Source organism: Panthera tigris, chromosome D4, assembly GCF_018350195.1.
Source record: "Panthera tigris isolate Pti1 chromosome D4, P.tigris_Pti1_mat1.1, whole genome shotgun sequence".
Lineage (NCBI taxonomy): Eukaryota > Metazoa > Chordata > Mammalia > Carnivora > Felidae > Panthera > Panthera tigris.
The window spans coordinates 58,785,667-58,800,682 of NC_056672.1; the positions used below are offsets into that span (position 1 = coordinate 58,785,667).

The following is a 15,016-nucleotide window of genomic DNA, read 5'->3' on the forward strand; positions in this document are numbered from 1 at the left end:
GAAAAAAATTAAATTTCTATGACCCCAAAACTTCACAACACAAACCAAAGAAATTGTGGTCTTTTCTCATTTTTGACAAGTATTGTCTTTTGTTTTTATTTCTTGGAAATAGAATAGGGAAAAAGCAACCTATATAGGATTAAGATGTTTGCCATAAATATGACAGACCAAGTGCTTTTGTGAACAAATAAATGGAGATTCTTCTAAGAATTTGTCTATGAAATAATGTGAAACCAATGTATTAAAAAAAGTACACTGAAAGCTAATCAGTATAAATGGTTGTACAGGTGTTAAGAGATTCTTTTTATTTAGCTGATTAGCATCTCAGTGGAGAACATCTTAAACTTAATTAGATGTTTTTTTTTTCCTGCTGTTTTCAAGAAATGAAAGCAAAAGATAACACTTGTTAAGTCAATAAGAAGGAAATAGAGGGGTGCCTGGGTGGCTCAGTCCCTTAAGCATCTGACTTTGGCTCAGGTCCTGATTTCACGTTTGTGAGTTCAAGCCCCACATTGGGCTCTATGCTGACAGCTCAGAGTGAGGAGCCTGCTTCAGATTGTGTCTCCCTCTTTCTCTGCCCCTCCTTGTCCCCCCCTTCTTGAAAATAAATAAAACGTTAAAAAATTAAAAAAGAAATAGAAGGAAATAGATTATAGTTGCATCCTCTTAAAAATTGAGTATAGGGAGAGGAAAATTAATGTGTTACAGTACCACTCCTGAGATTCCCACGAGGTTCCCAAGAAGAGGAGGATGTGAATGTTGTGCTTCACAGGTCCTGCAGGAAAAGCTGACATTGGCCCATACCCTGAGAAATGCCCTGAGTATTATCTACCCCATTCAGGCCTCTTGCCAGGAGTTATATGATCATAAGACAAATGATCATATGTGTCTTACTTCAGCAAGGATGCTCATCTTTGCCATAGCAGATTCTTAGAGTTCTCAAATGACTTGAAATTGATTAGGAATGATAAAATCCAAAGTTGGGGCATGCCTGGCTGGCTTAGTTGGTGGAACATGTGACCCTTGATCTTGGATTGTGAGTTTGAGCCCCACATTGTGTGTAGAGATTACTTAAAAAATCTTTAAAAGAATAAATAAAATTCAAAGTTGGAATATTAATTACTGCTTCTCTAAAACATAGAATTTTGGGGGAGGGGTGCCTGGGTGAGTTAGTCAGTCGACTGTCCGACTCTTGATTTTGGTTCTGGTCATGATCTTACAGTTTTTGAGTTTGAGCCCTGAGTCAGGCTCAGTCCTGATGGTATGGAGCCTGGTTGGAATTCTCTCTCTCCCTTTTTTGCGACAGAGTGTGTATCCTTTCTCAAGGCAGCTAGTTTCATGGTTGAGTGGTTCTGAATGTGAGAGAGTCCCTTCTTCCCTGTGACTGCCCCCAACTAGTGGTAGTCAGGGCACATCTACTTTGTAAGAAATAAATTGGTGAAGATTTGGAATTGTGGCCTTCTCTTATCCAGGCTAAACACTGTTCTGTCAACTCTTCATCGTAAGATGGTTCTCTGAATTCTCACTTTTCTGATAGCTTTCTGCACAGATTCCAATTTTTATGGTGGTCTTCCCAAACCATGGCACCCAGAAAGGAATACAGCTCCACCTACGGTCAACTGGTGAGAGTACCCAGAGAACAGAGAGTGTATTTCCAACATGCACCAAATACACTTGTGAAGCCCAAGATTGGGTTAAGATTTTAGTAGGCCCAGTCACACTCTTGACTTGGGTGAACCTTATGGTTGACCAAAAACTAAGGCTGGTTTTCAAATGAATAGCTTCCAAGCCCCCATCCCATGCCGTGCAATTGATTTTTTTGATCCTCAGTGCCACATTTCACATCAATTCCTGTCAAATCATGTTGTTTTGGCCCAGTGTTCTGGCACGCTGAGGTTGTACCATCCAGAAATTACAGAACTGGAATGCCGTCATCAGCTGTACTCATTCTCACTTCCTGCCAGGGATCCACCTCTTCCCATGCTTCTCTGACTTCCTCCATTACCCAGCCAGTTGATTTTCTTTTCTGATCCAGCTCTGGACTTTACTCTTGCAGGATTGCTGTCTCCAAGGTGGAACATGATAACAGTTGTCCGCCCCACCATGGATTCAAAAAGAATCTTCCCCTCCCCCCCCGACCCTCGTTTTGCCCCTGATTTCTCATTCCTTTGAATCTTAGGGTAGTGATGGTTTTACCTGTCACTTTAACCCATCACTTTACTCTGTTCCCTTCAGCTCTGGATATCAGGGCTGTCAAGCCCTTCTTGTACCCTCTTGTGTTTGTTCTTCGTGATTTTTTGGCCTCTGGCCCATAGTGGCACCTGCTCCTCAAGTTTCCCACACATCTCTTTTAGATTTCCTGTTTCTTCATCTTTCCTCCCAAATTTCTGCTGCCTGAGATCTGATGACACCTTGTAGCTCTGTTTCATTCACAGGTTTGGTAAGTACACTTTCTCTGATTTCATCCAAGGCATTGATAAACATCATTAATGGAGACTGAGCCAAAGGGAGCCTGAGTTGCTTAGTTAAAATATCAGGACAATTTTGAGAACACGTCAACTAGTTTTGAATCCTCCTAATGGCTCTGCATCTGGCCTTCTTTACAGGGGGATTATAGGAGACCTTATCAAACATTTTGCAAGAATGAAGGAATACTACTATATCCACAGGACCCTGCCTTATCAATCTGGAATCCCATCTTCAAAAGAAAAATGAACTTGGTTGGCTCTGACTTATTCTTGGTAACACCATATTGGTTACTAGTGATCAATGACTAAAAAGCTCTCTGACCACCTCTTATCTTGGATTTTGCCAAGAAATAATAACAAACTTTATCAATCTGTGTTTTCCTTAATCTTCCATGTTCATTTTCTGGGAAATTTGATAATTAACCAGCTTTAGTCTCCTAATATTTTTTCTGTTTTCTTTTTTGTGGATGTTACTAAGTCTCTCATCCCCTAGCTTCACTGGTACAGGTGTCTTGAACTCATTCAAAGAAGTCTGATAGTTTTATCACCAATTTTGGGTTGTAACTTTCTTTTTCCCCTTCTTCTGTCTCTTCTGATTGGAAAATCATTCTGCTTGAAGAAGAAAGCAAATCAAGGTTAAGTAATTTCTGGAGTTGAGGGATCACCACACAGGTTTACCTCTTCCCTGGGAACATTGCTATTTCCCCTTCTCCTTTTACTAAATTTTTTTAAAAACTATATATTTGAGATACTGAATCATAGTCATGAACCCTATTATTCCAAGGCTCTAGTTACCTATAATATCAAACTTCAGGGTCACTTCTTCACTTCATGTACTTAATGGCATTGGTCTGTTGATATCTGAGGCTATGAGCATTGTCTCCAGTAGTTTCTCTGGTTGCTGTTATCTCTCTTTTCCCTCAGCTACACAATATGTGGTCCAGAGCTCCATCTTGAAACTCGTAACACATGGAAACATTCTAGAGCCTGGCCTAAAGGACTATCCAGACCAAGGAAACACAGCATGCGAGGCTGGGAATAACACAGCAGGATTCCATCCAGGAACATCACATCCTGTTGGTCTAGGTCATACAAGTTGCTGTTCATTGTGTCACAGTTTAACCTGATACAATCTAGCCCGGGGCTTAATTACATACTCATACCAAACTGTGATGACTCTACTTCTGGGGAAAGAGGGCACCACCCAAAAGATGAGAAGAGCAAAGAGGGCCAAGGATAAATCACAAGGGTCAGAGCTTCAGGGAGCCCTGGAGGTTTTTGGACCCAACTCTAACATTGTACATAGGAAGACTAAAGACCAAAGAGGAGCGATAACTTGGCCAAAGTCACACAGAGTTATTTTGTCTTATTTTACACACAGAGAACTGGTTTTCTTCCATAATAATTTGTGTTTGAGTTAGGTCTTACAACTGTTGAGTAGCAGAACTTGAGTCTTCTTGTTCACAGGCCATTTCTTGTCTTTGTCATACACAACCATTTCACCACCATACTGAATCTTCAACTCTTCTCAGACACATACAAACATTGACTGGGTTGGGATCCATAGACTTTATGAAAAGAGTTCTTTGGTGAGATGCTGTCCTTCTCTGTGGGTTTTCATTGAGTCCTCACCAGCTGTCAGAGGTTTTGCTTTTGTTTTTAAGAAATGAGAAGACGTGTAATGACTTTTACAAAAGTCCTGTTCTAAAATGTGTCATGTTAATGTTTTGCAGGGAGTCCCCAAGTCATCCTTCCTGACTGAGGAGAAGAGAGCTCGGCTAAAGACCAACCCTGTGAAGGTGCACTTTGCTGAGGAAGTGCTTGTCAGTGGACACAGCCAGGTGCGTCACTAGTTAGGGGGTTGAAATTACTCTGCATGAAGCTGGTGAGCTACCTCCTGGCACCTACCTCCTTGAGACTCTGGAATCTTGCAGCCCAGAGAGGATACCAGGGGAGTGCAGTGGGTTTGCTAGAGGTTCTGAGCACCCTCAGTAAGATGCCTGCAGACCACGGACAGGGAGAGCCAGGGAGAGAAGCACTGGGTGTGGCTTTCTTTTGTTCTGTGACTCCATTCTCTTGCCCATGAAATGTCAACAGATTGCAAATACTAATTTCTTATTTTGAACCTTCAAACTTAGTGTTCCCTCTAAAGGTTGATATTGATAGTAGTGATGGTAGTGGTGGGGATTGATTGGCTTTCTTTTCCCCCAAGAGCCCATTATGTGTTTAACTTCTATTATGTGAATCTAAACTTTTTGGATACATAATCCTTGGTCATCACAATACCCTGCAAGGGAGGTATTTTAACACAAGAGGAAGCAGAAGCTGAGAGAGTTTAAGACAATTAACCTCTCAGATCACATAGCAAGAAGATATAAGAGCCCAGGTCTGTGTGACTTCAGTCCTTTTATTTTCCATTCTAACATACCATCTAGTCCTTTTTGATACGGAGAGATCCAGGATTAGGGGAGGACAAATTTGTAAAGGAAAAATATTGGTGGAGTTTATGTTTTTAATGTGGGCTGTTGGATAAAAGACTTATTCATAGTTTACACATTTTCTTCCCAATGGCCTGAAACTATTGCCATTCTGCATTCAGCAATCAATATTAGATTTTGAAACTTTCAAGTCAGAACTTGTCCTTTTCTGGTCTTCTCACCATAGAGATCTGCACATGGAGAGGGGTGGCCATTTTAACAAAGGGTTCCGGGTGAACTGGTTCACCTCTGCAGAACACTTATTTTCTACCTTGCCTGCTACTTAACAGACCACACCTTCATTAGACCTGAGAGTGGAAGGTGGATTTGTTCATGAAGGGGCCAGTGGGAGGCCTCATGCATTAGAAAAGGTCTGAGATCCTGTCACGCAGCCATTTTTTATCTCTGTGTGTGTGGTTTTTAAAAAAAAATTTTAATGTTTGTTTTTGAGAGAAAGAGAGACAGAGCATGAGTGGGGGAGGGGCAGAGAGAAGGAGACACAGAATCCGAAACAGGCTCCAGGCTCTGAGCTGTGGCCCCAGAGCCTGATGCGGGGCTCAAACTCATAAGCAGTGAGATCATGACCTGAACTGAAGTCAGGCACTTAACCGACTGAGCCATCCAGGCGCCCCTCTGTGTGTCCATGCTGGTAGAAATGGATTGAACCTCTCTAGCAAATTAAATTTAGATTCAGTGTGTATTTTTTAGGAGTAATACACAGTGATGAGAAGTAGAGGCTAGAACCAGTTCACAGGACAGGTAGAGAATAAAGGTTCTGTGGATGTGAACCCGATCACCTGGATCCTGTGTTAAAATGGCTCCCATTCCCTGCTTGCTGGTATTGTGAGAAGACCAGGTACAGACAGGTTTGACCCGAACTGGCTACAAAAACTGGTTCAGAATTTTGGTAAGGGTGGGAGTTTAGAGAAAGAGGGTTCTAAAAAGGTGTCTCCGGGGAGACTTGCGGGTCAGAGCACCAAGTTTCTGTATCAGCCACGTAAGGCAGAGATAGCAAAACCAGTGAGAGTTCATCACTGTGACCTACCTACTCATCCTTTCAAATGTTTAAAAGATGATAAAATTGGTTGTTAACCTTTCCTCCTGAAAGCAGGATAAGACACCAGAAAAATTTTAAATAGTCAGCTAACATTTGCAAAATGCTTAACTTTGCTAACGGTTAAGACCAGGTGTGGACAGGTTTGACAAATAAAGAAAAAAAAATGGAAGTCCTGATGCTGAGAAAGTAGCCACAGTCATGCACTAACTGGTAGCTTTGTACATTGGTTTCATCTTTTTTGTGTGGGGGAAAAAACAAAGCATAATGAATGCCATAAAAAGTGGCCAAAGATTCACATTGCTATTAATTTAGTCTATAAAATAATTCAAATTAAAATCCATGTGTTTAAAGATATCTATAGTACTGATATTTAAAATAGAAAAAAAAATTAGGGACGCCTCGGTGGCTCATTTGGTTATGTGTCTGACTTCAGCTCAGGTCATGATCTTGCAGTCCAGTCTGTGGGTTCAAGCCCCACGTCGGGCTCTGTGCTAACAGCTCAGAGCCTGGAGCCTGCTTCAGATTCTGTGTCTCCCTCTCTCTGTCTGCCCCTTCCCCTCTCATGCTCTCTCTCTCTCTCTCAAAAATGAATAAACATTAAAAAAAATTTTTTTAACAAATAAATACAATAGAAAATAGAAAAAAATTGAAAAGAATGTTAAATGTCTAGGGCCGAGGAATGGTTCAATCAATTCTGGTATTTCAAATCAATAGAAGATTTTAAGTCCATTAAAATGATAAACATTAAACCCACATTAAAAAGTGTATATGAGGGGCGCCTGGGTGGCTCAGTCGGTTGAGCGTCTGACTTCAGCTCAGGTCATGATCTCACAGTCTGTGAGTTCAAGCCCCGCATCAGGCTCTGTGCTGACAGCTCAGAGCCTGGAGCCTTGCTCAGATTCTGTATCTCCCTCTCTCTCTGCCCCTCCCTTGCTCAAAAATAAATAAAAATATTTTTTAAAAAAAAGTGTATATGAAATACGTGTTGAATAAAAAGTGAAAATAGAAACTGTGCATGTTCCGTTACTGCAGCTCTCTAAAACTGATTTACAGGTATAGATAAAAATGGAAAGAAACCTTAGAGAAAAGTAAATGGTGGTAGTTATGTGATGCTGTTATGGAGGTATTTTTTGTAAGTGCCAAATAATAAAATCTCAAGGAAGAAATTTTGCCCTTGGGAAATCCGAAGTGAAGGTCATCCTAAACACCCGAAAACAGAGAAGTGAGGTGATCACAGAGCAAGCAGTTTGAAATCCCTCCTCCCTGATTGTGACACAGCATGGGGATCTGAACTCATCTCTTTTTCCTCCATAAAAATACTGTGTCTTTTTTAAAGTTATAGAGACTGATGAGTGTGCGTCTTACCTAAAAGATACAAGTGCCCTTATATTCAGAAGATACATAATTCTCCTCTGAAGTAGACTGTCAGTTTTTTGGGATGTTTTGTTTTGTTTTGTTTTGTTTTGTTTTGTTTTGTTTTGCAAAAAGATGATAAGCTTCTCTACCCGGGTGGGCTTTATACCCAAACTCTTTGCAGAGATTATACCTGGGAGCAATTTTAGCTCAGATCTTAGGGACTCTAGAACTGCTTGCTCACTGATTCTGGAAGGACACCAACCCCAAGGGCCCTCTTTATTTACAGCTAAACACTCAGATGTCCCTTTTTTATGAGACTAGCTAGTCCTGGGGGGATTCTTGAGCCCAAAGGGATCATTCCCTTGCCTTGTCCCACTGCAGGGATTCTGGCTGGCTTGGGGTTACCAAACACAGATTATTCCTGTGCCTCCTTCCCAAAAACAACCCTCCAGGTGTGGCAGAATCCCTTGGGAGATTCTGCAAGTCCTGGGCGATGGTTGGGATGAGTGAAGGTGGGGAGCAGCCCTCTGCCCTTTGGGAATGCAGCAGGAAAATGGGGGGGGGGGCACTCTGAGGTAGTTTCCCACCCCATTCAGCCCCCCAGCTCCCCCAAGGGAAGGCTGTCTTGGAGAGTGTGCATGCTTGTCATCTGACTTATTAAGCTGTATCCCATAAGGCTAGCAACCAAAGATACTGAAGTGGCAGCTGATGGCGGTGGGGCCTTATTCAGGCTCATGCAGTGCCATCAGTGTGCTCACGGCAGGGCTCACTCCTCTCCACCCTCTCACGTCTGACACTTCTAGTGAACGAAGCGTGCCTGTCTCTGTGTGACATAGACCTGGTCCATTGGAGAAGTCTCCAAATGCCAAGAAGCAGCCCACATCCTGGTGAGGAGGCTAGGGAGGATCCTGCTCTCTGCACCAAGCAGGGCCAGGGGAGCTGAGGACTAGTCACACCCAGGGGAGAGGAAGGGCCAGTTTCAACACTACTTTTGTGTTTTCTAGGGTAATTCTCTGCTGTGTATGCCCAACGTGCTCAAGCTGTACTTGGAGAATGGACAGACCAAAGCTTTCAAGTTTGAGGCAAACACAACTGTGAAGGTATTTAGAGTAAATCTGAGTCTTTTTCCCAAGGAGAATTTGCTGGCTCCCAGGACCCCCGGGCATCTTGCCCTGAAGCTGTCTTGGTGCTCTTACAACCGTCACGGTCTGGGCACCTATAATAAGCCAAGCACCGTGTTATCTCATTAGTTGTACAACTACCCAGCAAGATGTATTTTTATCACTATCTTCCAGGGGAGGAAATCCGGGATCAGAGGGATGAACCCAAGGTCCTATTACAACTTGTAAACCTTCACCCTTAACCACTGGGCTCCCTGCCTCTTGAATGTGACCCCATTTGCTACCCAAAAGACTAGTGCAGCCAAAGACTCAAGCAGTATGTCAGAGTGGGCCCAAGAGTCTGCATATTCTGTTCTGGGGTGAAGTCAGTTCAACTTCTTTTTGACAGGCTCCTCCGTATGAGGATGGGTGGGAGGAGGTGCTCTGGCGGGGGGGGGCAGGGGAGGGGTGTACAGACTAGGTAAAGTGTGCTTTTGTCTTCCAGAAGCTTGTAGTCTAGTTGAGGGAGGTTGGACATTCAAGGAGCTCCCAGGTCCCGGGCAGGATGAAATAAGGTCTGCAAAGAGAGGGACAAGGAAGTACTCTGCTTGCAAGGGAAAGAGCACCATCTGCTCCTTCCTGTCAGAGAAGACTTTGCAAAAAAACAGCTGGACCTGAGCTAAGCTTTGAAGGGCAGTCAAGAATTCAGTAAGGGAAGGTGGGGACACGACTGTTGGCAGGGGTTGGGGGTACTAATGCACATGTACTAATGCAGAGAGCCAATAAGACAGGCATTGCCCAGGAAGTAGTAATCCATCCAACGACACTGGACCACAGGCCATTTTCTTTTAGGAGGAGTGAGAGAGGGCGCAGGCTGGCTGGGGACGGCGTTGAGTGACATTCATAGAGAGTAAGGGATGGCACAACAGTTTCTGAACAAGAGAGTAAATGGTGTTAGAGTGAGGCTCCAGTGAAGAAGCAAACAGAGGGGTTCAGGTGGGCAGCTATACATACAGTAGCCAAGACATACGCACATATACACACACTCACACACATGTACCCCCCCCCCCCACCATGCACACATATGTGCATACAGCCAGTGTTCCTCTCTGTCACCTTCCTTTGGCAATTCCTAGAGCTGCTCCAAACGCCCTATCCAATTCTTGCCTCAGCATGACTGAGGAGAAGCTGGAGAAAGCCTCTCTGCACTGGGGAAGACCAGACTCAGAGGAGGAAGAGGAGGGAGGAATGGATTTGTTAAGTGTTTACCACATGTCTGCTTTCCTGGGCACTTCCTTGTGTACTGTCTCCTTTAATGCCTCCAGTAACGTTGTAAAGTGATGAGTATTATCCCCATTTTGCACATGATAACATAGGCCCAAGAGATGCCCAAATTGTCAGGGTCAACTAGCTCATAACTGGCTTCAAACTTGGTCTATTTCTGAACCCTGCATCAGAGCTTGCCACACTACCATTCTGCACCAAAGTTTTGCAAACGAATTAGACAAGGTTTCTACTCCTGTCATCTTTGATCTAAAAGCATTGGAATGGCGGGGGGGTGGGGGTGCGCCTTGGTGGCTCAGTCGGTTTAGTGTCCGACTTTGGCTCAGGTCATGATCTCACAGTTCGTGAGTTCGAGCCCCGCATCGGGCTCTGTGCTGACAGCTTAGAGCCTGGAGCCTGCTTAGAATTCTGTGTCTCCCTCTCTCTCTGCTCCTCCCCACTCATGCTCTGTCTCTCTCTCCTTCAAAAATAAATAAAAACATTAAAAAAAAAAAAGCATTGGAATCGGGTGCCTGGGTGGCTCCCTTGGTTAAGCGTCCAACTCTTGATTTCAGCTCGGGTCATGATCTCATGGTTCATGGGATCGAACCTCGCATTGGGCTCCGTGCTGACAGCATGGAGCCTGCTCGGGATTCTCTCTCTCTTTCTTTCTCTCTCAAAATAAATAAATAAATAAACATTAGAAGAAGTGCACTGGAATGGAAGAGAATGATTTATTTAGAGTGAGCCCTGCTTTGGTGGCCAAAAAGACTTTGAGATGATTTATAATAAAAGCACACACCACAAAGGAATTAGATCCAAGATGATAGGTAGACAGAGTTGGGGAAATGAGCAAGGATTTAGCTGGTAGAATACTGGTTAATTTTACTTTCTCTGTAGTAACCAAAATTTTAAAAGCAAGTCTTTTAGTTCTTTATGACAGAGAGGCTTGAGGGAAGATACAAACAAATCCTGTGGGTCAAAAAAAAAAAAAATTTACTGTCAGTTCATGATTGACATGAACTTTTCTTCCTGGCTCCCTTACAAAGGGGAGCAAAGCTTTTACCTTAGAAAACCCACTTTCTCTAAGTCTAGAAAAATAATATATCATTCAACCCAGTGAACATTTGTGTGCCAGAAGAGCTGTCAGGGATAAAGAAACAAATTCCTCAGTGTCACACCCAAAAGGAGCCCAGAGATATGGCGTGGGGCCTGGGGGGGGGGGGCGGGGAGGAGAGGAGACCTGGGGCTAACTCAGTGTAAACCGAGGCAGGTGCAGTGTGCTCAGGGTCATGACAGTGGGACATAAAAATGGTGTGGTAGGGGCACCTGGGTGGTTCAGTCGGCTAAGCGTCTGACTTTGGCTTAGGTCATGATCTCACAGTTCGTGGGTTTGATCCCCACATCGGGCTCTGTGCTGACAGCCTAGAGCCTGGAGCTTTCTTTGAATTCTATGTCTTCCTCTCTCTCTGTTCCTCCCCCGTTCATGCTCTGTCTCTCTCTCTCTCCTTCAAAAATAAATAAAAACATTAAAAAAAAAATTTTTTTTTAAATGGTGTGGTAAGGCTGCAGGGCACAGAGACCTGCCAGCTGGAGGGCAAGGAAAAACCTCCAGGGAGGCTGACTTGGAAAGATAGACAGACTTTTGACAGGAATAGGCCATGAGCGGTGTGTGAAGACAGCATCCACGGGGAATGGGGAATGGCATCTACAAAGACCCAAAGTTGGGAGCTTTGGACAAGAGGACAGGGCTTATGAGCAGAGTGCATTGGAAGAGGCAGCAGAAGATCAAGTGGGAGACGTGGATTGGCACCCGATACTGGAGAGCTTTGAATATTAAGCTGAGGAGTTTGGATTTGGCCTAGTGGGCCATGGGGTGGGGGAGGGTATCCCTGAATATTCTTGAGCAAGAGAGCATAATCAGTACACAGCACAAGGTTTAGACAACTTCCTGTAGATCAGGGGTCAGCAAACTTTTTCTGTAAAAGGCCAAAATGTAAATATTTTAGGTTTTACAGGCTGTAGGGTCTCTGTCACAGTTCCTCAACTCTGCCATTGTAGCAAACAGACATGGCTGTGTTCCCATATAACTTTAATTACAAAACCAAGCAGGGGGCTGGATTTGACCTATGGGCTGTGATTTGCCGACCTCTGCTCTAGATGCAAAGTGGAGGTCAGATGGATAGTAAGGTGATCACTAGCATACCACTCTGCAAGGTGGAGAAATGTGTGAGCTCAAGGCACAGTAGACACTGGAGGATGGAGAGGGAGACAGAGTCAAGAGACGGCCTCTCCATCGAGGCCAGTGCAAAGCAGGCATTAGATTAATGTTGAGTTAGATGGATTATTCAGGACTTGTTCTCACTGGTGAGTTATGGAGGGTGATGGAGCAAGTAGAAAGAGGATTCAGACTAGCAGGTAGCACCTGAAGTTTTGGCACTTACTAAACCTGAGCTTTTGGCAGGACATCTCTAATGAGTCTGTGATGATTATTGATTCATTGAGTAAAGGTTTATTGAACGTTACTGAATCCCAGGCTTTGGAGATCTAGTGGAGCACAAGAGAGGCAGGGTTCATATTCTAAGGAGTTTACCATCTAGTGGGTGAAAGACAGTAAACAAGAAAGCACATATTAGCGGCTAGCAGGTACTGAACACTTGCCTTCTGCTAGGTACCATTCAGGCAAAATAAAGAATTTAACCAGGGACACACAACTGGTAGTGGTGGTATGGGTCTAGAACCCATTCACTTAACTTTATTATACTGTCTCTTACTAAAGAACATAGCTGTTATTGAAGCAAATATTAAATATTGATGAGGGAAATAAACAGGATCTTGGGACAGAGAAGGGAAGGGTCAATCATATTTAGATACAGTGACCAGAGAAGGCATCTCCAAAGAGAGGGAAACAGCTTTGTGAGGAGTGATGGGAAAAGTGTGCCAGGCAGAGGGAACAGCATGTGTGAATGCCTTGTGGTAGCAAAGACCTTGTGATAACATAGGGCCACTGTAGTGAATGAAGGAGAGGAATGTGGCATGGCAACTCTAATGGTTCAGCAGTAATTATCATTCCACCCTACCAGCCACTCTGAGACAGAGGCATCATTATCCATTTTTCAGGAAGAAACTGAGGTTCAGAAATGTTAGATTGATTTCCCAGTTGCAGAGCTGGGTAGGTGGTGGGATTCTGTCTGGTTAGCAGTTGAAAATGCAGACTCCAGCAAGAGTATGAATCCAGAGACCTTGAAGAGAGGCATGAGCCTCCAGCACATGGCTTCAGCCTTCCAAGAGACAAGAGAGGATGACTGTATGGATGTGCTGGAGCCCCGAAGAGAGGGGAGCAGTGGGTGTAGGGCCATGAGGGGTGATGAGAAGTCCCTTATGTAGCCTGGGAAGATTCAGCTGCCTGAGTTGGCAGTGGACCCAGCCAGCACAGGCTTTTTTCTCCCCAGCTGCACCGAGGGGCAGAGAAAAGGTCAAGGAGGTCCTCCCTGCTCTGTGCCTGAGCACGACGGCCAGCCTGCTCTTTGGGTGACTCTTATGTCTCTCTGTGCCTGGCAGGACATCATCCTCACTGTGAAGGAGAAGCTGTCCATCCGAAGCATGGAGTACTTTGCACTGGCCCTGGAAGAGCAGTACAACATCTCACGGCTGCACCTACTGCATGAGGAGGAACTTATCCAGCAGGTATACCTGCTCCTGGTGAGGAGAGCCGGGCTGGGCAAGCTACACAACTCAGCCAGAATCTTTGGGATAGGGCCCAGCACATCAGCACTTTCTCATGCCTTCACTCAGCCTGGGGATAACAGGGCAAAAATCAGGACTGATTTTCATATGAAGTATGTGGGGTCCCATTTTGCAGATGTGGAGATAGTGACTTAGAAAGATAAGATGACTGGGGTACCTGGGTGGCTCACTCAGTTCAGCATCTGACTCAGTTTCGGCTCCAGTCATGATCTCCTGGTTTGTGAGTTCGAGCACAGCACTGGGCTCTGCTCTGACAGTGTGGAGCCTGCTTGGGATTCTCTCTCTCTCCCTCTCTCTTGGCCCGTCCCCCATTTACTCTCTCTGTCTTTCTTGAAATGAATAAATAAACTTAAAAAAGAAGATAAGGTGACTTACTCAAGGTAATGAAACCAATAGAGCCCCATCTTTTGCTTCCAGCTCTGATGATCTTTGAAAAGTCAGAGAAGCATTTCTTACTGGGTCTAAGCCCTTTTTCTGAGACTTACCCCTAAGCTGGTCCCTGATGGATTGGCAGGGCATAGTCCGTCTGTAGCAATCAGTCTTTCAGCCTTTCAGTGATTTGTCATACCAACTTTTTAACATGTCTGTTCCATTAGCATTGAAAAAGAAAATCAAATGAAATCCCCAAGATAGTTGAAGTAGAAAAAAAAAAGTGAGGTGCATAATATAACAATGTATACTATACTATTATTTGTGGAAAATAAAATAATACACATATATAGAAACATACACATACACACACACACACACACAGTCTCTGAAGGGGCATATAGGAGACTGGAAGTAGATTTCTTTTGGAAAGGAGAACAATTTGATGGGGTCAGTGGGAAACTTTGTTCTTTTGAGCCTTTTACATTTTATACCCATGGGAAAGTCAAGAGCAAAGGTCTGCAGCTGTTTTGGGAAACACTAAAATTGAAATCTCTGAGGACTTTCATTATCTCCTTTTTTTTTTTTTAAGTTACTTTGTGGAATAGCTGTGAGAACAAAGGCAGTTAGAGGATTAACTATGTCCCTTACCCATTGCAGGTGGTAGAAAGGGAGGAGTCACATGACTACCGCTGCCTCTTCAGGGTGTGTTTTGTTCCCAAGGACCCCCTGGACCTCCTGAAAGAAGATCCTGTGGCCTTTGAATACCTCTACCTGCAGGTGACTAGATCTGCCCTTCCTAAAATAACAGTGGTTTTTCTCAAAGATGGCACATTGGGTGATTTTGAACATGAGCTTAAGGCGGTTAAGCAACTCCCTGGTAGGGATTATCTTTATCTAAAGAATAGGCTTGATTATCCTTCAGAATAGTTGCTGTTTTAGGATATTTGCTATGTATTAATGAAATTTAGGCTTAGCCCTCAATGTGGATGATACATTTTCTACTAACATTTAGAGCTACAGTTTTTTATTGCTTCGAGTGGCATTAGTGCTTCAAAGCCTTATTTAGTTTTTTAAAATGTTTATTTATTTTTGAGAGGGAAAGTGAGTGTGCATGGGGGAGAGGCAGAGAGATGGGGGAGAGAGAGCATCCTAAGCAGGCTCTGTGCTGTCAGTACA

At 43.9% G+C, this 15,016-nt stretch overlaps 1 protein-coding gene across 2 annotated transcripts in view; it reads left to right on the top strand.

Annotated features, from left to right (window-relative positions):
* Nucleotides 1-15,016, top strand: part of FRMPD1 (FERM and PDZ domain containing 1) — an 88,391-nt gene that overhangs the window by 60,093 nt on the left and 13,282 nt on the right. The window contains exons 6-10 of one of the 2 annotated variants that reach the window (XM_042965255.1): nucleotides 2,607-2,741; nucleotides 4,202-4,309; nucleotides 8,363-8,458; nucleotides 13,283-13,408; nucleotides 14,498-14,617. In XM_042965255.1, coding sequence (XP_042821189.1) covers nucleotides 2,607-2,741; nucleotides 4,202-4,309; nucleotides 8,363-8,458; nucleotides 13,283-13,408; nucleotides 14,498-14,617 — 585 coding nt within the window. The remainder of the gene's footprint in view (nucleotides 1-2,606; nucleotides 2,742-4,201; nucleotides 4,310-8,362; nucleotides 8,459-13,282; nucleotides 13,409-14,497; nucleotides 14,618-15,016) is intronic. The other variant, XM_042965256.1, reaches the window with a different exon arrangement.